The following is a 23,443-nucleotide window of genomic DNA, read 5'->3' on the forward strand; positions in this document are numbered from 1 at the left end:
GGCGTTAAAGGAGTTTTATGTGTCTTCCTCCCCCATCAGCACGCTGAGCAGCGAGGTGGGCCCCGAGTGCTACGAGCTCCAGGTGTGCGTCAAGGACTACTGCTTTGCCCGCGAGGACCGCACGGTGGGCATGGCCGTGCTGCAGCTGAAGGACGTGGCCTCCAAGGGCAGCGTGGCCTGCTGGCTGCCGCTGGGCAAGCGCATCCACATGGACGAGACGGGCCTGACCGTGCTGCGCATCCTCTCGCAGCGCAACAACGACGACGTGGCCAAGGAGTTCGTCAAGCTCAAGTCGGACCAGCGCTCGGCCGAGGAAGGCCGCGGATGAGCCGCCACCCCCCGCCCGCTTTGCGCTGCAAATACATTCCGGTGGGGGTGCGTCGTTTATCGGTATGGATCGCGGCAGGCAACATTGCGGTCAAAGTTGAATCGTGGGGTTGTCAGAAAAGTTCCAGGACTGCTGGCAGAGGGGTGCTTTGGGATACGAGTTCATTTGTCACGGTTTTGCTTTGATTTGCGAGCAAAATTTGAGATACACGTTTGCAGTCGACTACTAGCCTAATGCTAACGGGAAACGCTGTCGACGGGCTAATGATTAGCATTCACAGCATGTTATAGTGCTTAAAGCAATTTGAAAGTTATGAGCACACTGTATGGTGAGAAAAAGGTCCATAAAACACAAAAAACTATGGCAGACGATTCATAGCATTAACTCATTTGCTCCCAAAAAGCTATAAAAACGTCCTATATGAAATATTACCATACTCCCCAAAGACATATTTATACCTTTTTTTTTTTTTATGTTTTTTTATGCTCAAGCATACAGAAGGCTTTGATGCAGCCTCTCAACTGCAGAGAACGGTTTAGGAAATGGTAGTTATTACAAAATCGGCCAGCAGATGGCAGTAGAGCAAAAGAGATCAACCAGGGCCATGTTGCAACAAAGCTCATTTACTTAGCTACATTCTAATGCTAATTGCTGCAAAAACGGAAACAGATAGAAATATACTTTTTTTCTTGATGAAAGAAGAGACTCTAATCTTTCTTTTAGTAGGTTCCATGTTTTTATAGCAATAGAACACAATATTCTGTGGGCCTTGCAAAATCAGTCAAAATCCAGTAAAACAGCCGGGAGCGAAGGAGGTTGCGTCAGCGAAAATGGCTGGGAGTGAAGCAACATTTAGCTTTTGTACATTTACAGTTGTGCTCATAAGTTTACATACGTAAACACCGTTGTAGTCTTTAAAAAAAAAAAATAACGGCGTTTCTATTCATTTGAATGGGGAACAATGATTTGATATATGAGTGTTTACTTTTTTACAAATTAAACTCATATCTCAAGGCACAGCTGTAACATCAAGTTTTCCCCTTAGTAAGTAATCCTGCCAGAGTCTAACGCACATTCCCAGCCTTCCGTGCCACGCCCCCTATGAACTCCCGGAGGATTCTCCCGGGATCCTCCGCAGCTCCGTCGTCACGACCATCTTGATGTCGCCCACGTCTTGAAAAACGGATCACCCAGCTCAGCTTGGGAAAGAGGGAAAAAAAGTCATGTCCTTCTCGGCAAGGAACTGTCAGATGCTCAGGGCGTCGTGAGCGGCCACATCGTCTCTTCTCGCGTACTCAGGATCTAATTGTAGATGTGCTGGTTGACCCACACTGAAGGGGAAAATGCGTCCTGGAACTTTTCTGACGCACAAGTCGGCTGCACAGGGTTTTCTTTTTCTTTTGAAAAGCACGGCAGACTATTTCATTGTTTTCTTCCAAATTATATTTCTACCTACGGATAGAATCGAATCATGAATCATACGTGAAGTTCCAGTCTATGATGTGAGATGGTGGAATAGAGCACACTGCCTGACACCCACAATGCCTTCTGTCTCGTATGCCCGCCGTCTTTGTGATGACAAGTGCGCATCAGTGTGTGCGTGTGTGTGTGTGTGCGTGTGTGTGTGTGTGTGTGACTGAAAACCAACACAAGCCAAGATCATAGTGCGCTTTTCGTATCATGGTTTACTCCCTCTGTTACAAATGTAAACATTCCAAGTGGAAGGTGCCAAGTCCCCCCACGCATAAACACATGGATGCGGGTTGTCATGACGACGCCAAGCACAAGTCGTCCGTCAAGTGAGATCGCCGCTAAAAGGGCTGAAAATCCTCACTGCAACCGACTGAAAGAAAATGGACGACATCTTTTTTTTTTTTCACATCGGGGGGCCATTTTAGTTCCCCGTAGGCCAATAATGATGCAACGACCAAACTAACCTCTGAGGTTTTAGTTTTTAGAATCACATGGCGGGCCAAGGCTTTTCTAATCAGTAGAGCAGGTCAAGTAGTGTGAAGGTTACAGAGCACAGGGTCTTCGTTCCTGATACCTTCCCCCCCCCCCCCCCCCCCCCCCACTTATTCAATTTGGGAGATGTGTGTTGACTGGAACAAACATCCTCCATGATTCTTGCTTGTCCATGGAAAAAAAAAAAGATGAAATCATCACATAGTGGAGAGATGGTCGTCAGTCACATACAGGGTGTACGTTAGGTCGGAACTCTATGCACCTGATCTATGGAATCTAAAGTCTTTCATTTTTCAAGTTCTTATAATGTTTACATGGTGGATAATTCCTATTCTGGTGTCAGCACAAGTGTTGGATATATTATTTGGAAAATAAATGTACTTAATGGCCAGGGCCAAATGTTTGCTGCAGGTTTAGTGGAGATTGAATTTCTTTTTTTTTTGGAGAAGCTCAAGGTCCCTCATGGGAGTTGAATGGAGCCGTTTGAACAAAAATGAATGTGAGGTGACGCTTGTGTAATGTGTTAAAGGCCACACAGAGATGAAGGGAAATAAAAGGCAAAATGCTGAAGTTACGAGAAAAGTTATGTCAAGACAAAAGTCGTGTGGCTTTTTTTTTTTCATAACAATGCGCGTCTATTGTAATATTTTGACTTTTTTTTTCAAAATTACAACTTTATTTGTTTAATTAATATTGCTAAGTCTCATAATATCCTTTTTTTCCCCTCACCAAATTCATATTTTGACCTTTTTTTTTTTAGTAACGGCTTATGTTTAACTTTATTCTCCTATTTTTTTTTACTTTTGTCTTTTTCCTCACCAAATTGACGAAATGTCACAATAGTTTTGACTTTATTCTTGCCATAATTTTTAAACCCAAATTTCAACTTTGTTCAAGTAATTAGTCATTGTCACCAAATTAAAAATATATCACTATTGAAATATTTTATTTTTTTTTTACAAGTGACAATTTTAATCCCTATAAAGAATTATTCTGAATAATTATAATTTTTTCTAATAAAATTACTTTCTTTTGCCAAAATAAAAGTTATTCTAGGAAGAGTTCCACTTTACTTGCATATCAGAACTTTAAATGCCAAATTCAGACTTAACTTTTATTACAGTATTATTCACCAAATGTCAATTTATTCAGGTAAAATTTTCACAGTAATTCCATAACATTGCAAATTCTTCCTTGTCACATTGAGTGTATTTTAGTAATAATTTGACTTTATTCTCATAATTCTATTCATGTAATATTGTGAGATTGCCAAATGACACCTTGATTTTTCAATAATCCGACTTAATTGTGGTAGAAGCACAATTTTCTTCTTTTCCGCGTGGCTCAGGGGAGGCGATCGTTGTGTGGATGTTGCCGTCCTTCAAGCACGCGTGTGCGCAACTACAAGGACGAGTCAAATGAGCTCATCGGCGTCTCTACGGGGTGTGAACCGCACTTCCTCTCGAGAGAAAACGTGGACAATGCCCCCAAATTCCCCACCGTCCACAGCGACATCTTTCAGAGGCATGCGGGAGTTTTGGGATGGAAGCACAAGCAAAAAAAAAAAGAAAAAAGGTGGGGGGGGGGGGATAAAAAGCACACAACCAAGAGGACAGACGTGCATGTTCTGCCCCACGTGCACGGTCCTGTACTTCCACTCATGGTGCATGATAGGAACGCTGTAACAAAAAAAAAAAAAAAGAGATTTTAATTTTTAAAAAAACAAATGTATTGTGCCAGCACGCGTACCAATTTGATGTTGTCTCCTTTATTTTGATATCTTCTTTTCTATTTTTCAAATGTTTGTGAATATATAAATATTTATAACTGACGATAATGACGATGATGTGAAGTGTTGCAAAGTTGTCGCATGGGAATTTTTTTTTTTTTTTATACACAAGATGTTTATAATGTGTTTGTTTTTTTTATATTTATGTTTCTGGGAGTGACTGGGACGACAGTCTTTGATGTGTTCTGCTTCCAATAAAAGATGACAAATTTCAATGATGTGGCGTGGCGTCTGCTTCCTTGGACGGAAAAGTTCACACTCTGCGTAGAAAAGCTATCTTGAGGGAGTCCGGGATAACCAAGTTTTCCGCGCGGACGGTGGGCGGCGTCTCGTTGGGAAACGTGACGGGAAACACTCGCTTCACGTCTAGGAGGAGCTGGCGAGGTTGAGCGTCCGCGCGCTCTTTGAGGAGACCCTGAAAGAAACATCACTTTTTCCTCAAAGTCACATTAAAATAATCTGGATTGCGGTTAAGAGACGATCATAAAGCATCAACACCATGCTTCTAACAAGTACACAATCATGAACCCATGTCACATAAATTACTATAACTAAAAAAAAAAAACACACATAAAAAATTATACATATATTTATATATATATATATATATATATATATATATATATATATATATATTTATATATATATATATATATATATATATATATATATATATATATATATATATACATATATTTATATATATATATATATATATATATATATATATATATACATATATATATATATATATATATATATATATATATATATATATATATATATTAAAAATATATTTAAAAAATTATACATATATTTATATATTAAAAATATATTTAAAAAATTATATATATATATATATATATATATATATATATATATAAAAAATTATATATATATATAAATATTTATATATATATATATAACATATTTAAAAAATTATATATATATACATATATTTATATATATATATATATATATATAAATATATTTAAAAAATTATATATATATATATATATATTAAAACATTTATATATAAAAATATATATATACAGTATATATAAAAAATAAATATTTGTTTTCATGGAAAGCATGAAATTGTCACGTGAACATGCGTGGGTGGTGCAAGCGTTACCTGAACCTGGCGCAGGAAACTGAGTGAGACTCGTTCCTCAATGTCACCATGAGTGGAGTTGCTGAGAATCTTCACAATCTGCTCAACACAACACAGTGGTTTTTCAAATACGTTCCACCAAGAAAAAAAAATCCTATTTGAAAAAAAAAATATGGATGATACTGAAAAAAAAAATCACAATTATAAGGGAGGGGGGAATGAAGTCATGTAAAAAATAAAAAAATAAAAATAAATCACGTTGTAAAATCAGAATCTTAGTCTGTAAATCCATGATAACAAAACTGTAAAGTTACCAGTATGAATATATAATTGTTTCAAGAAGAACAAAGTCAGAATTTTATGGTACTGTCATAATGTGACAAAAAAAAAAGCAACATGACAAAGATTGAATCAAAAAATTATAAAAACTGCAATTTTACAAGAATAAAGTCAGGATATTATGAAGTTGTAATGTTAGTGGGAAATAAATGCAATGTTAGGACAATAAACTCATAATATTCTAAGAAAAATTGCACTATTGCATAAAATTATATTACAAAAGTGAAGCCATAATATAATTTTTTTTTTTTTAAGTCTAAATATGTCAAGAAAAAAATGGAACATTATACAAATTAATTTGAAATATAATATAAAATAATATAATGGAATATAATCTAAAAATAATGTCACCGGGAAAAAGTATGTTACAAAATAAAGAAAGAGGAAAGCCTAATGTTAGGTGACGAATTATGTAAATGAAACAATGAATGACGTGACAAAAATTTTATATTATTAGAAAAAGAAGCAAAGTTAATGGTTGGTAATATCATTCCATTTTTAAATTGATTAAAACATTCTTTTGCTAACTTTATTCCTTATTCCTGTGGTTTTGTTCTTGTGATATAACTTTCTTGTTATACAATATTTCAACTTTTCTGTGTAGTCTTTTTTTTCTTTTTCTTTTTTTATGTTTGAAACGTTGCAAAAGTTTTGATACCCTACTACTGGGTTACCCACACCTCAAGGTTGGACACAAAGCGCATTTGTCAAAATGAAGTGAAACGCATCTTGAGTGTCTCGCAAGAGCACAGATGTCACCTGCTGGCCGCTGAGGGCAGTGCACGCGCTCATGACGGCCTGCGCATCCGCGTCAGTGTTCTTGCCGACCTGCAGCAGCCGAGCCGCCTGGATGAGAGGCGTTAGCGAGGAAATGGCGCCCTCTGTCTGCAGACGGCGGCCGCGCAGCCACTCCTCCACATGACTCACGTTCAAACTAAAGCCCAAAAAAAAGAAAAGAAAGAAAAGAAAGAAAAGAAAGAAAAGAAAGAAAAGAAAGAAAAGAAAGAAAAGAAAAAGAGAATAGTGAGATCATACGAAAGCGTATAGCATTTACTAGAAAAAAAAAAATCCTGTTTTTCTGACAAATTTTGGGGGGGGGGGGGCTGTTGGGCTTCGTTTTTTTTTTGTATTTTTTATTTTTATTTTCTGTTTTTCTGAATATTTTTATAAATATTCAGAAAAATAGGCTGAAAAAAATTATTCAGAACAACAGGAGGAAAATTTGTCAGAAAAACAGGGGGGATAAATATTCAAAAAAACAGAAAAAAATATTCAAAAAAACAGAAGAAAAAAAATTATTCCGTTTTGTTTTTCGGAGTAATTATTATTATATTTTTACCTCTAAACTCCAAGTGACTTGTTGCAGACTCGCTAATAGCGGAAGCAGACACTCCCCCCAAAAATGTGTCAGAAAAACAGGACTTTTCTTTTTCAAGTGAATGCAATATGCTTCCGTAAAATAAAGAAGAAGCTATTTTAAAGTTTTTTATTGGTTGTAAAATGATAATAATCTGAGGATTAACAACAAAATTAAATGAGGAATTAAACATTTATCTATTATATACAAAATATGTGAACACATCAATATAATATTATAATTTGAATTAATGTATTTTTATAATTTTTATTTTGTTTAGTTTAATATAATTTAAATTAAAATAATATAATGTCATTGCTGTATTTGTGTCTGTTTTACAGGGGTTGATAGTGCACAAATAAAAATGTCTATACTACATTCATTTTTTTGAGTGTGGCATTGGGGAAAGGAAGAAAAAAAATCTTGATGCAAATTTAGGAATTTCTTTCACATTCATTTTTATTTTTATTTGGATATTGACAGTATCCACACAAAAGTACTTTACCTTATTTTTAAATTATTCATTTATTTATTTTTCTGCAAACAAAAATTTTCATTGGACAGTGTCCACATACTAAATAACCATGATGATGATAATGACGACCACGCCATCACTGGCATGGGTCACGGATTCCAAAACTGTGACGTGATTTAAATATTCAATTAAGTGCAATGACAGCTAGCAATTAAAATAATTACAAATGGCATCAATTTACATTGTTGTTTTCAGTGATAATAAACATTTAATCTTTAAATATGAACTTGATTTGAAATTTTCATTTAAAAAAAAAAAACATAAAATGCATCCAAAAAGCTTAAAAAATATATATAATGTAAAAAAAAAAAAAAGACGTTTTTTTTTTTTAATTATTTTTTCAAAAAGGAGTATTGTATTAATTATTATTAAAAGTAATTTATGTTAGGCTTAGTGACTTTTCTGTGCATTTCTTTTACCATATTAGAGTTTATGAAAAACTTTGCTTAATTATTGATTTGATTTTGGTGTACCGTATGTGTATGCCTCGGCTGCAGCAGCACACGTCCTTCCTGAGCAGCAGGCTGTTGAGAGCGGAGGCGGACATGAAGTAGAGCAGCTGGTGGAAGGCGCGCTCCATCAGCGTGGCGTGCAAAGCCTGATGGGACATGGCGGCGTGGAGGGTCCCCAGCTCCTTCAGCACTTGAGCCACGGTGGGAGCGTCCGCCCCCGCCGCGGAGCTCGCTCGCCTTCTGGGGCCCGCGGGAACGTCTTGGCCCTCCAACAGGGCGGCGGCTGGGGAGGAAGATGAAGATTTGAGATGAAGAAGATGACGGCGGGTTGAGGTCTGGGTTCGGGCGACCACCTATGAAGTTCTGCAGGCGTTTCTCGGGGATGGAGACGAGCTGCTGGTAGGCTTGGATGCGGAGCTCGCTCAGCGTGTGGATCACGTTGCTCAGGTCAAAGGTCAGCGGCGACGAGTCCTCCGGAACACATGGCTGATAAACACGACGACAGGCAGTCGGAGACAACATTCGGGATGACCTCTCACAAAATCACTACAAAAACACACTACCAATGTTGTTGTTTTTTTGCTCACATGCACTAAAACACTCACACGCACTACTGAAATTGTTTTCATTCGTGTGAATTACTGACACATTACACATCACACACTACTGATTTTGTTCGCTTCCGAATTCTGTTGAAACGCTATCACACACACATACTACTATAAAAAACATTTTTTGGTCACTCACTCATATTCACAATTGATTTTTTTCACTCATGTACACTGCTGAAATGCTCTCTAACACACACACTATTGAAAATCTCATACACATTCAATAAAATGCTCTTCGGTCTCACACACTACTGAAATTCTCCACACACGCTCTCACACTCACACCGACGCTCTCAAACACTCACACACTGATGCTCTCTCTCATACACACACTGACTCTCACACATGCATAAAACATTGACACTCTCTCTCACACACTGTCTCAATCACACACTGACTCTCTCACACTCACACACACTGACGCTCTCTCACACTCACTGTCTCTCACATGGTGACTCTCTTACCACTCTGACTCTCTCTCACTGACACACTGACACTATCTCTCTCTCACGCTCTCACACATACACTGACGCTCTCTCACATGCACTCTCACACACACACACACACACACACACACACTCTTACATGCTCTCACACACACGCTGACGCTGTCCCTCACACACATTGACGCTCTCTCTCACCTGCACTCTCACACACACACACTAAGGCTCTCTCTTACATGCTCTCACACACACGCTGACGCTGTCTCTCTCACACACATTGACGCTGTCTCTCTCACATGAGATTGTTTCATGAATGTGTGACTGTGAGAGGCAATCCTGAATTATTTTCCCGATGGCCCCTCATACCCCCCCCCCCCCCCATTACAAGTGTTTGTCACCTGTTTGTGGTCATATTGAGTCAGCAGGTCATGCAACAGGCTGATGTTTTTCAGCCACAAAGCAGTCATGTCCAAGTCGCTGCTGTGCTTCTGCATAGAAAAACACATCATGACATGAAAATGGCAACTTCTCAAAAGTGATGGTTTGAGGTCACCTTCAGCGCCGTCTTCATGGCAGCGACGGCCGTACGACACAGCGACGACGCGCCGGTTTGATCGCCTCTGCCGTCCGCCTGCCGGACACACAGGAAGATCACGCTGGCCGCCAGCCCGGGAGCCAGCGACACGGCCACGTCGGCCCGTACGTCTGGACACAAACACAGGAAATGCTTTTAATTTCGACACATACATGACAACATATTTTAGAGTAACAATTACAAAGCAAGTTTTACCGCTGATGAGATTCTTGATGAGTTTGCTCTCATCTCGTCTCCTGCATTCCAGCAGACCCGCCGCCGCGGGTGCTTTCTGCTGGGAGGGTAACGGGCTGTCAGTGGGAAACACTGATGGCAAAACTAGAAAGGGATGAAAAAAAACACAGCATCCGAAACTTTGAGTGAGTTTTGATGGGCGAACGTCAAGAAAATACATGATTTGGGGTTCTCTCACCATGAGTGAGGAGTCGCCGGAGCGTGACGGTGTTCCGAAGTTCCTTCAGTTCCCTCCTCAGCCGTGCGCACTCGTGCTCGCGGGCCTCCAGAAGCTCCTTCACACACAAACGTTTGCAGCGGCACAGTATGGATTAGACTTGATGAAGCAGCATGTGGCTCATTAGCACCAGTCACCAACAACAAAAATGTAGACCGCTTTGAAAATTGGATTTACAAAGACGAATGTACCTGTTGATGAGAAGACGAACCCGAGCTAACTCGAATCAGCTGACACCTCAGCCTCTCCACTTCCTCCTCCCACTGACTACGCTGACTCAGCAACTGGCTTTCCAAAAACCTCCAAAGGACAAACAAATTAATTGAGTTGGCGCTTAGTCTATGCCAGGGGTCAGCAACCTTTTCTGTCAAAACAGCCATTTTAGGTCATATAAATAACAACAACATTTGTCTGGAGCCACAAAACATTGTGATAAAGGAAACAATGTTAGTCAAATATGCTGAAGAGCCAAGAGCTAATTAGAGCTGCATAAAAATATGAGAGCAGCATCCAATACGTTGAAATTCATTTTCTTCTACATTTTTGTCTTGTTGTGTTTTTTGGTAATTTTTCATACATTTTAAGACTTCTTTCTGTAAAATTTCTGACATTTTTTTTTTTAGACATATGGTAATTTCCTGCCTCTCTTCTTCCTTTTTCGGATATTTTATGGCTATTTTTTTCTTTTACATTTTTTTCTGCCCTTTTTGTTATAAATTTTCTGACATTTAAGGAATTTTGTGGACATTTTATGGTAATTTTCGGGATTTCTTCTCTCTTTTTTAGGACATTTGGGTTTTTTGTTGTTGACATTTTTAGTTCATTTTTAAAACTTTTCTTTTCTGCTTTTTTGAAAATAAATGTTCTGTTTTTTTTGTTGTTGTTTTTTTTTAGCAATACCAAAAACATTGTATTGTAATTTTCTGCTTTTCCTCTTCTTTTTTGGACATTTTATGGTAACTTTTTAGGAAATTTAAAAAACTTTTTCATCTACCTTTTATCTCTCTTTTTCTGACAATTTAAAAAATTTGGACTCTGACATTTTTAGAACATTTAATTGTTTAGTTTTTTTTTTTACCTGAATCAATTTGTTTAAAGAATCTGTAAATAAATAAATAAACAAATAAATAATAATAACAATAATTTCTTCTTTTTTTCTTTTATGCAGAGATGAAAGCTCACTTGTTGGCCACTCGTACTGCGTCGTAGGCCTGGGCCAGGTCTTCTCCTTTCAGCTCGACCGCCGACTCTTTGCTCAAGCCCATCTTGTCCATCAACTGCTCCTGCAAGTATGAACCGAGAAGTCACGCTTCGAACAAGTACTGCAGTTTGAAAGGAGGATAACAATGCTGTATTGGAAAAAAAAAAAAAAGTGTCCCTGACCATGGTCATTTCCAAACTCCATTCGTTGAATCCTCCCTCCGTGGTGGGGGACGTCACGCTGACCCGCCGCACCTCCTCTGGGGACGGGAAGGCAGACGGGAAGGGGGAGAGGGAGAGCGGGGTGAGGGATTGAGGGGAGGGGGACTGAGGCTCGGAGCTCAGCGCCGAGTCGGATCTCCTGAGGCCCCGGGTGCCCTGCAAGGACGGGGACATGAAGCATACTCGGTGACTGCTCAGATTACATGGCAAAGAATGATTGGAAGAGATAGGAAAGAAGATCTGTGCCAGTTTGAATTTTTAATCACTAAAACTTTTTTTTCCCCCCACCATAAAATTTATAACATTGCAACTATTTTTATTTATTTTTTTAAATAGTGTCCAAATCACCTTAAAATTCTAAATTCAATGTTAATTATTCAGGCAAATTTGTGATGCTGAATTTTCATTTGAATGTTGAACTTTATAATGATGAAAACATGACATTGAGTTTTGGCTGTTATGATAAACTTGACACTAAATTTAGATATTTTTTGTACAAAAAAAATACTTAAAAAATATATTACAATGTAAATGAGATTATGTATGATAGGCCTATATATTTTATGTGGGGTTTTTTTCACTTTTGATTTATTCAAAAATAGTATTACTGCTAATTTGTGTCTCAGCATTCACACGAATAGCAATAGCATAAGAAAAGAAAAAAAAGGCACTAACATTACATAGTCAAAGACCGCAAGCCTTTAGATCGCACACATTTGTGGAAAAAGAAATATGATCTGGATTTCAGTCCAAAGCCAGCAATATATTTTATAGCACATATTATTATTTATATCTTTCCTGTTTATTTGTCTTTGACAAATATATGGAAAAAATAATCATGTATGAATAATAAAGTATAACTAAAAAAAAAATATTACATAATGAAAAATATTTACCTTGAATATTGATTTCATAGTTATCTATTTACCGGTAAGTTTATTTATTTTTACTTCATTTATTTACTTACTAGTTTTATTTAATGAGTTTAAATGATCAATTTTAGTTATCTATTAATACAAGTCTAATTTTTCTATATCATCACTGTCAGATGGAAACATACTGTGCCCAAGTTTGGTCAATTTCATACTCATACTACTACTTTCATACTGCCATATTTATGACTCAACTTACTGTTTTTTTGCCTTTTTTAAAAAGTGATAGTTTTGGAGATATTAGGAGTCCACCCAACACGTACAACAACATGAGTGGGATTGCCCGTCTCAGCAATCATATAAGAAAAAATAAATTATGCAAATGATCAGGCCTTTTTTTTTTTTTAAAGCGGGGCTTGACCAATAAATAGAGGGGCTGAATTATTTTTTTTTTAGATATAAATTTATTTTAAAATATAAAATAAAATGTTGGAGGGTCTTAACTGAGGACTATAGCAACCCCTAGCACCATCTCTGCATGGTATCAACGCTTTCCACTCGGCCTGGACGCCATCAAAACAAATATGTGTAACTTCCCCACTACGTTTTGTGTTAGTTCTGAACCTCAGTAAGCTGACTGATCTCCCTCAGGTTGTCGTATCGCTGCTCCAGTCTGGTGAACTCCCGCAGGAGGCCCTGATGCTTCCTCCTCTCGTCGTCAAGCTCCGCCCTCACGACCGCCGTGGCCTGCGACACCGCCTGCTGCACAACAGCTGCACGGGGGAGACAAGTTGGAAAATGTAAAAATAAAAAATAAATTAAAAAAATAATGATGATGACATCTCAAATCGGTAAAATTACCGAATGAACAATACTGAGCTCTCAAAAAAAAAAAAAGAAGTTGGAAAATGTACGAGAATGACGACAGCAAAGCCAAAGTGACACGTCGTACCTTCTTGTGCTTGCTCCTGTCGAAGCAGGCATGCGGACAGACGCTCGGTTTCTCCGCTGAGTGACGCCTTTTCTCCCTGCAGCGTCTCCACCTCCTTCAAGAGTCACAAGGAGTTCAAAAGCAATGAACTTTTGATCAAGAACAAAAGTTACAATTCTAGTTACCTGTGTCAGTTGAAGTATCTCGTGGGCAGCCTTTTCCTCTGCTCGCTTCCTTTCCTGCTCCATCTCCTGGCTCAGGACGGAAGAAGGAGCAGGGGACGGAGTTGCCTGCTTCTGACCTGCTTCTAGTTTTTCAATTTTGGACCTCAGAGCGGCCAGCTCGGCAGCGGCGACTTCGCGTTCGGCACGGAGACTCTCTTTAAGGGCAGCGCTCTTTCTGGCCTGGACACATCATTATTGTCATCATCATGCACTTTTCTTTCATCACATGAGTGATGCAACATAACACAAAAGTCACGGTTTGGATCGGATCACGGATTTGAGCCACGGATCAGCAAAAAAAAAAAATATATATATATATATATATAAATAAATAATACTTTCCCTTCATTTATTTTGTAAAAATGTTTTCCCATTTTTCAAAATTTCTAATCCATGTGTAAAATAAAGTATTAATGGCTTGTTGCGTTCCTAAAATCTAAACAGCTATGTTTGACATTTTGAGTTAAATAATGTTGTTTTTTTAATGGGCAAAAGTGTTATATAAAATAAATGAGTAACTTCTATTTATTAAAAAAAAAATATATATATATATATATATATATATATAAATTATGAAAAAACCTCAAAGTGCAATTTAAGGCACATTCCCTTCCTTTAAACATGGAGAATAAATTACAAAGTACAGTAATCTCTGGACAATAAGCCGCTACTTTTTTCACTTGCATTCGACCCTGCGGCTAATACAAAAGGTGCGGCTTATCCATCAGATCACAATGGAGGCGTAATATAAAGGAAGCACAAGAGCGTCAGGCAGAGCAAAACAAACCAAGTGAGCCCAAATACGGTAGGAGAGACAGAACAAGAGCGAGACAATTTGCGCCCTTATTATGGGAAAGAAAGTAGCGGGAACCTGGTGTGGTAACATTAAAACACTTGCGGCTTACAGTCGGGTGCGGCTTATATATGTAACAAACTCGAGTATTCCCCAAATTTAGCTAGCGCGGCTTATAGTCTGGTGCGCCTTATAGGCCAGAAAATACTGTAGCCTTGGTCGAGAATACTGAAAAAGCAATAAAGTAAGCCATCGAGTACCAGCTGTCAAACTCGTTTACAACTCTCAGCCAGACGCTCGTTGATAATGCTAACAGTTAGCCGTTAGCCACTTACCTCTGAAGACTTTTGCCGTCTTCTGGTGGTATAATTAATTAGCAGTTTCTTAGCTTCCTAAATTAACGATTGAACATGAGTTCGGGATAGCGTTGTGTTGATGTTGGTCGCAACTACAATGTCAATCAAAATTACGAACGTCAAGCTAACCATCACGCCTCGACATGGGCCAACTTCAAAGTAAAAGTGTACTAAGGCTATTTGCATTGCCGTCAATGTATTATTGTATTTGGTCAACTTTATTTTGAAGTTAGGCTTAGCGTGTTACTTTAGTATGTTTCAGCTTCCTTGACATGTCTGAATGGTGTCCATTGACTCACTTCCTGGTCTGCTCTTATCTGCAGCTGCATCAGTTTGACCTCCATGCCCTTGTTGAGCTCTCGGTACCTCTCCACCGAGCGGGCTTCGGTCTTGAGTTTCAGCAGCTCCTTTCTGGCCGCCTTACGACGTACGCAGCACTGCGCGAACACCGCGGCCGCCCGCAACCTCGTGAAGGTCGTCCTCGCCAACCACCCTCGCACTCTGGCCTGGAGCAGCGTGGCGGCTCGCTCGGCTACAAGCTAAGGAAATCACGGTTTCACATAAGAGCACTTTGTTTTCATGTTTGAACCAGGAAGTTACTAACCAGTCGGTATTGACGACGGGTCAGCGTTCCTCTGACAAAGGCCTGGATGGTGATGGCGGCTTGGCGGACCAGGAGGAACATGCGTCTGTACACCAGCATGCGGTAAGTCTTCTGGATTACTAAAGCAGCCTTGGTGTACCGCAGGGTCTGAGCCAAACTGCAAGGAGATGAAATTAAATCCAAAAAGCCGATGTGCTTTTGCAATACAAAAACCTTCATCATTCCATTTTCTGTTGCATCTGTCCAACAGATATGAAAAAAAGAAAAGTAATGAAGCTCACAGCCTGGCCAGAGCTCCTCGCCAGTATCTTTGTACAGTGACGACGGCCTGGAGGATTCTGCTGTAGTGAATCCGGGCCAGCCATCCTCTGACACAACTCTGAAGGATCACGGCGGCCGCACGTAACCTCTCGGCTCTCAACTTCTCCAGAAGAGCCACCTGCCCGGCCCGGAAAAAGACTTTGGTCTTTCCGAAGACGAACTGGTCTGGGTCAGGGATGAGCTGAGGCAAGGCCTGCTGGCATGCGAGCCGAGCGTCCTCCCAGCGCTGGGACCCTCGCAGCAGAACACGATACCGGAAGAAGAACTCCTCGTATGTCCATCTGGGGAAATCATTTTAATAAACTCTATACCATTGAAGGTTCCAAAATTGGTCAAAACTGGTAGAATTTGGACAACTTTACATTAGGGGCGCATATAAATATGTAATATTTTTTAGAGGGGGGGGGGGTTAATATTCCGAGAAGAAAAAAAAGAAAACTTATAAATTTGCAACATTAAAAAGTGGCAAATTTGCGAGAGAGAAAATTATTCTCACAAATTAGCAAAAATAAATAAATCGGAAATTTGAGTTTTTTTTTTTTTTTAAACAGATTTATGAGAAATAAACAAGAAAAAAAATCTGAATTTTTCTTCTTTTTTTTGTACAATTTCTTTTCCCTTCTGTTTGCAACATTATAAAGTGGCAAATTTTCGAGAAAAAAAATGCTCACAAATTTACAAGCAATAAACAAAAAAAAGGTAAATTAATAAGTTTTTTACTCGCAAATTCGCCACTATGTCACAAGAGAAAAAAACTCACAAATTTATGAGAAAAAAACTCATATATTTGCGACATAACAAAGTGGCAAATTTGTGAGAGAAAAAACTCGTACATTTACGAGAAATAAATTTGCAGATTTGTAACAAAGTGGCAAATTTGCGAGAGAGAAAAAAAAACATACATTTTTTTTATTTTTTCTCACAAATGAGCAAAAATAAATAAATCTGAAATTTGAGTTTGTTTTTTTAAAACAGATTTATGAGACGTAAACTTGCAAATTTGTGACATTATAAAGTGGCAAATAAGCAAGAAAAAAAAATCTGAATTTTTCTTCTTTTGCACAATTTTTTTTCCTTCTGTTTGTAACATTATAAAGTGGCAAATTTGCGAGAGAAAAACATATTTTTTGTTTTTTTCTCTCACAAATTTGAAAAAAACAACTTGTAAATTCACGAAAACAAATTCACGAGAAATTAACTTTTTTTTTTAACGAGTTTATTCCTCGTAAATTTGTGAGTTTTTTTTCTCTGAATATTACACCCCCTCTATAAAAATATTTAATACACCGTCGTAGTTAATCAAACTAAAATCCAAGAAAAAACAAACAAATTTTCTGCAAAAGTAATCCATTATTGGAGTTCTCAGTGACTCATTTGTTGTAGTGACGAACAAAGAAGTTATTTACCTGGAAGGAAAACCGGCAGCACTGATTCGAATGGTCTCCAGCACTCCACATGCTCTCAACTGCTGCACCGTCCGCTTCGGGTCAAACCTGACAAGTGAAATGTTTGGAGTTTAAAAGCAAGCCGTAAGTGATCACCTTAAAGTGAGCACTCACATAAAGGGCTCCTTGAGGTCGTTGGGTTTGATACATCGCACATAGTGAGGTGTGGTGCTGTTCAAAGTGTCCATCAGCATCTGCAAGGACTGACGGAACTGAAAAAAAAAAAGAAGATATTTGGTGAAAATGGAAAAAAAGAGAGACATTGGAGCAAGTCGTAAAAAAAGTTCACCTGGAAGCCCACGGTCAACTTGTGTTCCCTGTGGGCTCTCCTTCCTGAGTGAACACTTCCATTGGGCATGCTCGGCCCCTTTCCTTGCTGTTGGAACAAATCGGCCACCAGCTCCGACTGACACACACGTGAAAAAGTTTGGTTTGGCTTTACAACCTCATGGACGGCACAAATGCTCGCCTACCTGACTCGCTTTCAAAACGTTGACCAGCTCCTCGAAGACGGTGTCTCGATTCTTGTCCAGGAAGCCGGCGCATTCGTACTGCACCTGCGCAAACAAACGAGCGCGTCGCTTTTAACAATTCAACGGCAGAAGAGTGAGGAATGTGCGTCACGCACCGTGTCGGCAAAGTGCAAGATAACGAAGGCGCTGTTGGACATGCGAGGTTTGCGGAAGTGAGGGTGGCCTCGACTGCTCAAGTGTTGGTCGTACAGCTTCTGGACCCAACTGTCGTCTGATCCTTTGGGCATCTGGTCGGTCCAGATATCAACAAGAACATTACAACTGGCTCTCGACTGGTTGTCCCGTCAATTGCAGGGCCCAAATGTCCACCGCTGACCCTGCACTCCTCGTCCAACAGGTCCAAGAGGCCAAGCTGTCCCTCGATGAGATGGATACATTGCCGATTGTCGCTGAACTCGATCCTGCTCCACGTCAGCTCCTCGCGTACGTACTCCTCCTGCTCCAGGTGGAACACGTGCTGCGCACAACGTTGTGGAGTCAAGATACTGGCGGTGTTCCGCAGGGAACGATACTAGGGCCACAGATTCTACGGTAACGTTCGACATATATCCCAATAAAGAAGTCACAATTGCTTGTAGGCCGCAAATGGCCCCCGGGCCATAGTTTGTACCACTGCTCTATACTAAGTCCACAGATTTTACATTACAGTGGTCCCTCATTTTTTTGCGGGTGATACATTCCAAGCCCACCTGCGATAGGTGAATTTCCGTGAAGTAGAGGTCCTTAAAAAAATTAAATAATAATAATAATTTTATCTTTAAATAATACAGTTAAAATATTTTTTGTCATTAAAAAAAGTTTACTAATTGTTTGGATGAATAATTACTAATTTTATTTATGTTTAAAGGAAAAGTATTCTTGCTGACGTACTTCCGGTGTGCGAGCAAAACACACAGTGAAAAATTGGTGGCGTTCCACAAGGCTCAATACTATGTCCACGGCTTTTTTTTTTTCTTTTAACTGTATTTTTGTTGATACCACACTACTGATGAAGTCTCACGTGACTCACCCTGTTGAACTGCTGTTGCAGTTTTTCATTGGCGTAGTTGATACAGAACTGTTCAAAGCTGTTCCGCTCAAAGGTCTCAAAGCTGCACAGAGAGGAACACTTGTGAGATTTGTGTGCAAGAATTAGAAAATGGATGCAGCTCACCCATAGATGTCCAGCACCCCTATGAAGGTTTTGGCGCGGCCCGCCTGGCTGCGCAGGGCCGAGTTGAGCCTGTGCACGGTCCACTTGAACATCTGCTCATAGATATGCTTGGCCAGAGCATCTCGAGCCTCGACGGCCTGCTGGCCCGTCATGGGCTTGACCAGCGTGTCTCCCGCTAGCACCAACCTGCGATGGCACAGCCAATGGGCCATGTGGGCAGCCTCCACACTCACAAGTTTGGAGAAGATAGCCAAAGAACTGTCATCTGCCTGGAAGAAAACACTGCTTGATCATTTCTGTCTTCCCTTTTTAGTTCTTTTTTTTCTTCACTATACGTGTGACAATAGCTCCTGTGTTCAGGATCTTGCATCCTGAATTTCATGTGTCCAATAACTCACGTCAATGTATGAACGATCAGCATTTCGCCCGCTGCCTGAAATCTTCACGTTTCCTAAGTGGAGAACAGCTGCCAGGATCCTGAAAAGCTCCATTTGCTGATCTGGAAGCACACCTGCAAATTCAAAAGAAAAAAATACAAGGTGGATATCGAAATGTACCTTTTGTGTGCTTGTGTCAATAAACTACATCCTACCCAGGATGGTGAAAGCATTGCGAGTGCGCTCCATTTCCATCACATCATCAGTGCCGGCAATGTTAGCATCTCCTCCCTGGTTTGTGTAGCGGAAATGTTCAGGGGCAACTGGATAAAAAAAAATAATAATAATAATAATAATAAATAAAATAAGTATAATAATTATATTATTATTAATAATAATAATAATAATAACTATTATTTGTAATTTAATTGATTTTTTATGATAATAATAATAATTATTATTATTAACTATAATTTGTAATTTAATTTAATTTTCATATTATCATTATTAAAAAATAATTAAATTACAAATTATAGTAATTCATATTATTAATAATGATAATAATAATAATAATATGTTTAATTGATATAACTATGTTCAACAGATTGCTACATTAAGACATGGTTAGGCAAATTATGCATTAACTTGTCATTTTTTTATTCACTATTCCGAGTAACTGTAAACGTATGTTTGTAGTCACGAGGTGGCTCATGTCTCACCCAGTTTGAGCGATCTCATTTCAGGCAGTTGTCTGGAGGCACACAGCTGGTAAAAGATGTGGTAGTTTCTCTCTGCTGCTGCCTAAAGTACAGGAAACAATACAAAAACTAATTTTATCTTCAATATGGCGTATTGATTGAAATCTAAGTGATTAGTTAGTTAATTAGTTTCACACCTATTTCCTGTTTTTGTGCTCAGGCCAAAGCCGTGTCTAATAAAAGTATTACTTTGGCGCCATCTTGTCAGGCCTTCACCTTATCTAGTAGAATAGTGCTTGGCCGCCATCTTGTGGCAACTATAGGTTTTGCTAATCACAGTAAGGCTCTGTATCAATTCCCACAAATACCAGGAGAACACTGTATACATTCTATGTGATTTCTCTTTGTCCTTGCAAGGAACAAAACTACAAATGCAATTCTTGGCGTTTCCCACATACAGAAAATATTGCCACCAAAATGTGCACCTGAAAAACCACCCTAGACTTCTCCAGCAGGTAGGTGCTCATGTTGGCCCCGATGATGTCTCCTTTCCTGCCAAATCCGATCTGGATGTACTTCCCAAAGCGGCTGCTGTTGTCGTTCCTTGTGGTTTTGGCATTCCCGATGGCCTTCACACAAAATGTGTTTTATGGCGCAAATATAGTAGTAATAGAAAATGTTGTTGTTCCTGCGCATTACCTCCATGATAGGATTGGAGGCCAGCACTTTGTCCTCCACGCTGGTCTGCTGAGCGGCTCCTCCCACCACCGCGAAATACCGCATGGTGAATTTGGCCGAGACCGTCTTGCCCGAACCCGACTCGCCGCTGATGATGATTGACTGATTGTTCTCCTCCCTGTGAAAGGAAATGTACATTACCTAAAAAAAGCAAAGAGAGAGAGAAATGGAGCGAGAGTGAAGGCAGACCTGATCATGGTGCGATAAGCGATCTCGGCCACAGAAAAAATGTGAGGCTCCAAGTCGGCCATGTCCTGACCGCTGTAGGCGTCGATCACCTCCTCGCCGTAGATGGGGAGGTCATCGTAGGGGTTGACAGCCACCAGCACGATACCTAGTAACAATTATAGGTTTATTCACTGAACTGTCACAACTCTGTAAAAACACATCATTTCAGTGTTTTGATTAGTTTTATGGTGTATTCTAGTTAAACTTTTGACGGTGTGAATGCAAAATTATTGTATTTATTTATTTTTTTTTTTTTACAGAAATACACTCCAATAGGTGAAAAAAAAATCACCTGGCCAGCAACATTATTTTTTTGTAAATAAATTAGGGGTGTTAGGCAATTTAAAAAAAAAATTTTTTTATAGTAATTAATCGCATGACTTCAAACGTTAACTCACGATTAATCACAAATTTTATATCTGTTCTAAATTTATATTTTTTTCCTCAAGTTTTCATACTCTTGTCAACATAAAAGTGGGAAAAAAATGGTAAACTAAAAGAAATATGGCTGCATCTTTTAGTCATGGATACAGTAATTTCATAATAATTCATAAAATGTAGTTAAATTAAAAAGATGTACTATGCTGTGATATTGATTTATGTTGGTCATTTTTCTGCCACTAGATGGCAGAATTGCATTTTGTATCTTTAACATGAAGTAACTTGCGAAATTTTGCACATTTTTAAAATTGTAAAAGAAAACTTGATCCCAGTCTCCACAAATATATGCATTATTATTATATTTATTACTGCTAAATTTTGACGTGTACGTGTCTGCTGCGTTGCGACTGAAATTTCCCCAGTACAGGCTTTTCATTAATCACGCGTTTAAAAAAAATTGTGGCATTAAAGGAACTTTAAAATAAATCAAAATTAATGCACTAATTTTGACACTCCTAACATAAATATCTTTTCCCGTACTGCATTTTAGCACAACAATAGCAGTGTGAATATGATTATATACCAGATAAGAAATACACTTTTGCAAATCATCCCCCAAACTGTACTCACTATACAAATGTGACCAGACAAATCACCAGATAATATGGCACATATTACCACAGTAAGTGTAGATGCTGCTATAATCCAGGAAGCGAACGCGGAGGTTGTGCAAGATCGCAGGCTCGTGGAGGAAACTGAGCGCCGTCAGGTCATTCTCGCCCTCTGAGATGTCAGGGTTGGCCAGTGGAGGAAGGTTAGATGGCGACACCACCGGGTAAAGTGTCTCCTGTCAGAGGAGAAGATATTTTGCTTAGTTTTGATCAAGGTATTCATTTAAAAATGTCTCACCTTCCCTCCAGAAAGCTGCAGCAGCACATGCTTGGCATCAGGTGTGTAGTCCTGGACAAGCCGGGCCGACACCCACACAGCATCCGGGTCAGGAATCCACACGATGGCCCCCTGGTGAAGGGATTTGAGATGTGAGCCAAAACAATAACACTCGGACTGATTTTTATTTGATTGCACTGACATTCCTTCCTGGTCTCACCTTGATGAGACATTTGACAGCCATCAGCATAAAAAGCTCTTAAAAGTGTTAAAAATTAACACTGGCCATCCCACTTTAAAAGCCTACATGGATTAACCATTATGTAGAACTATAGTGTGATGTGTGTATGAATGGAGCAATATATGACCTAAAATATTTAAGAATATATGAGCCGATAATACACACTTTCACTAACCATATTCATGTATTAGTGACAACTACGCACTTCCTACCTATTGCAATTTTGCACAATGTATATTGTCCCTTAAGGATTTCCATACTCACTCAATCTTTAGATGCTAAGCTAGCAACTTCGAGCTAAGCGTCCTGATCTTTTAACTCAAACAGAGTTGATTTCGAAGTAAACATGAACGAACAATTCTGTCACAAAATTACACTTCATTAAAAACAAGCGACAAAAGCGTAAATGAGGGAATTTACTGCTCACAACAGCAGAGAGATACAGTTCTACTAGTTCTAGCTCAAAGAGCCGGCTAAGTGTAAGCACCTTACTTTCCAAATGGTGAGAACTGACAGAAAACTAATATTCTGCTGTCAAAAATCAACGCTTGAAAAATAACATCCATTTCATTACAACTAGCGTCATTGGTAATTCTAGGAGTGCTGGGTTGAAATTCAAATTTAAAAAAATGCAAATGATTAAAAACAAGCCACGAACATAATACTAAATATATATTTGATTTTTTTTATTTTAAATAATACATACATATTTATCAGTATGTAAAGTACATAAAAATGTAATGCAAAATATTTCAACACATTAGTCCTACCTTGGTGTACAGTTGCAGTGTTGTCATCTTCAACTAGTTAGGTGTACAAATGCATCCGAGCAGATTAAAACGGCATCCACACAGGAAATGGATTTTCCACCAAGGAAAATGTCCCAGTTAGTTCACGTGCACTTTGTCCACTTTAAACACACACATGCAGTGAAGACGACTGTCAGGTGAATCTGCAGCTGATTGGATGGGATTGTTACGTCAATATCTAGCAGGTGACAAACCTGTGGAGTCATCAGCTCATATACTTTCAGTCAGTGTTGTCAGAGAAGTTAATTAGAAAAGGTTTATTGCTGGCGTTTAATTAAAATAAAAGTAAAAGCAAAAATATTTTGTGTTAAAAATCCATCAATTATTTTAAATATAGCGCACGTCCAGGCCTATCCCAACAAACCAGAGAAGCCTCAGCCACTCAAGTTCACACTATTACTGATTGGGAAATGAACACGTAACTTGCAAGGATTTCAGGTATGGTATGCC

The 23,443-nt window shown here is 38.9% G+C and overlaps 2 protein-coding genes across 2 annotated transcripts in view; one reads left to right on the forward strand and one right to left on the reverse strand.

The window, feature by feature from the left end:
* Window positions 1-4,297, forward strand: part of unc13a (unc-13 homolog A (C. elegans)) — a 49,351-nt gene extending 45,054 nt beyond the window's left edge. The window contains exon 42 of the mRNA XM_077583317.1: window positions 40-4,297. Within this exon, the coding sequence (XP_077439443.1) occupies window positions 40-328 (289 nt within the window). The 3' untranslated portion in view covers window positions 329-4,297. The remainder of the gene's footprint in view (window positions 1-39) is intronic.
* LOC144062212 (unconventional myosin-Va) lies at window positions 3,444-23,146 on the reverse strand. Its single transcript, XM_077583316.1, has 35 exons — window positions 22,955-23,146; window positions 21,965-22,075; window positions 21,734-21,902; window positions 20,636-20,780; window positions 20,408-20,564; window positions 20,194-20,337; window positions 19,730-19,811; window positions 19,226-19,333; window positions 19,032-19,144; window positions 18,634-18,902; window positions 18,490-18,571; window positions 17,797-17,937; window positions 17,576-17,707; window positions 17,421-17,504; window positions 17,237-17,353; window positions 17,062-17,159; window positions 16,909-16,995; window positions 15,463-15,783; window positions 15,182-15,338; window positions 14,877-15,116; window positions 13,390-13,608; window positions 13,226-13,319; window positions 12,898-13,046; window positions 11,363-11,557; window positions 11,162-11,262; window positions 10,171-10,279; window positions 9,941-10,037; window positions 9,724-9,846; window positions 9,487-9,638; window positions 9,332-9,421; window positions 8,233-8,365; window positions 7,901-8,162; window positions 6,295-6,469; window positions 5,218-5,295; window positions 3,444-4,497 (listed from the first exon to the last, which is right to left on the reverse strand). The coding sequence occupies exons 1-35, from the start codon at window positions 22,979-22,981 to the stop codon at window positions 4,336-4,338; spliced, it is 4,923 nt and encodes a 1,640-aa protein (XP_077439442.1). The 5' UTR covers window positions 22,982-23,146; the 3' UTR covers window positions 3,444-4,335.
* Between the last annotated feature and the right edge of the window lie 297 nt (window positions 23,147-23,443).

The sequence above is a fragment of the Vanacampus margaritifer genome, chromosome 13, assembly GCF_051991255.1.
Source record: "Vanacampus margaritifer isolate UIUO_Vmar chromosome 13, RoL_Vmar_1.0, whole genome shotgun sequence".
NCBI classification, from domain to species: Eukaryota; Metazoa; Chordata; class Actinopteri; order Syngnathiformes; family Syngnathidae; genus Vanacampus; species Vanacampus margaritifer.

What these genes read in the sequence shown, in the direction of transcription:
- LOC144062212 (XM_077583316.1), bottom strand. Translation starts at nt 22,981, where the DNA reads ATGACAACACTGCAACTGTACACCAAG. An exon ending in TGCAACAGCAGTTCAACAGG is followed by an intron (nt 17,938 to 18,489) that starts GTGAGTCACGTG and finishes CGTTGTGCGCAG; the next exon opens with CACGTGTTCCACCTGGAGCA. An exon ending in TGTTGGACGAGGAGTGCAGG is followed by an intron (nt 17,708 to 17,796) that starts GTCAGCGGTGGA and finishes TGGACCGACCAG; the next exon opens with ATGCCCAAAGGATCAGACGA.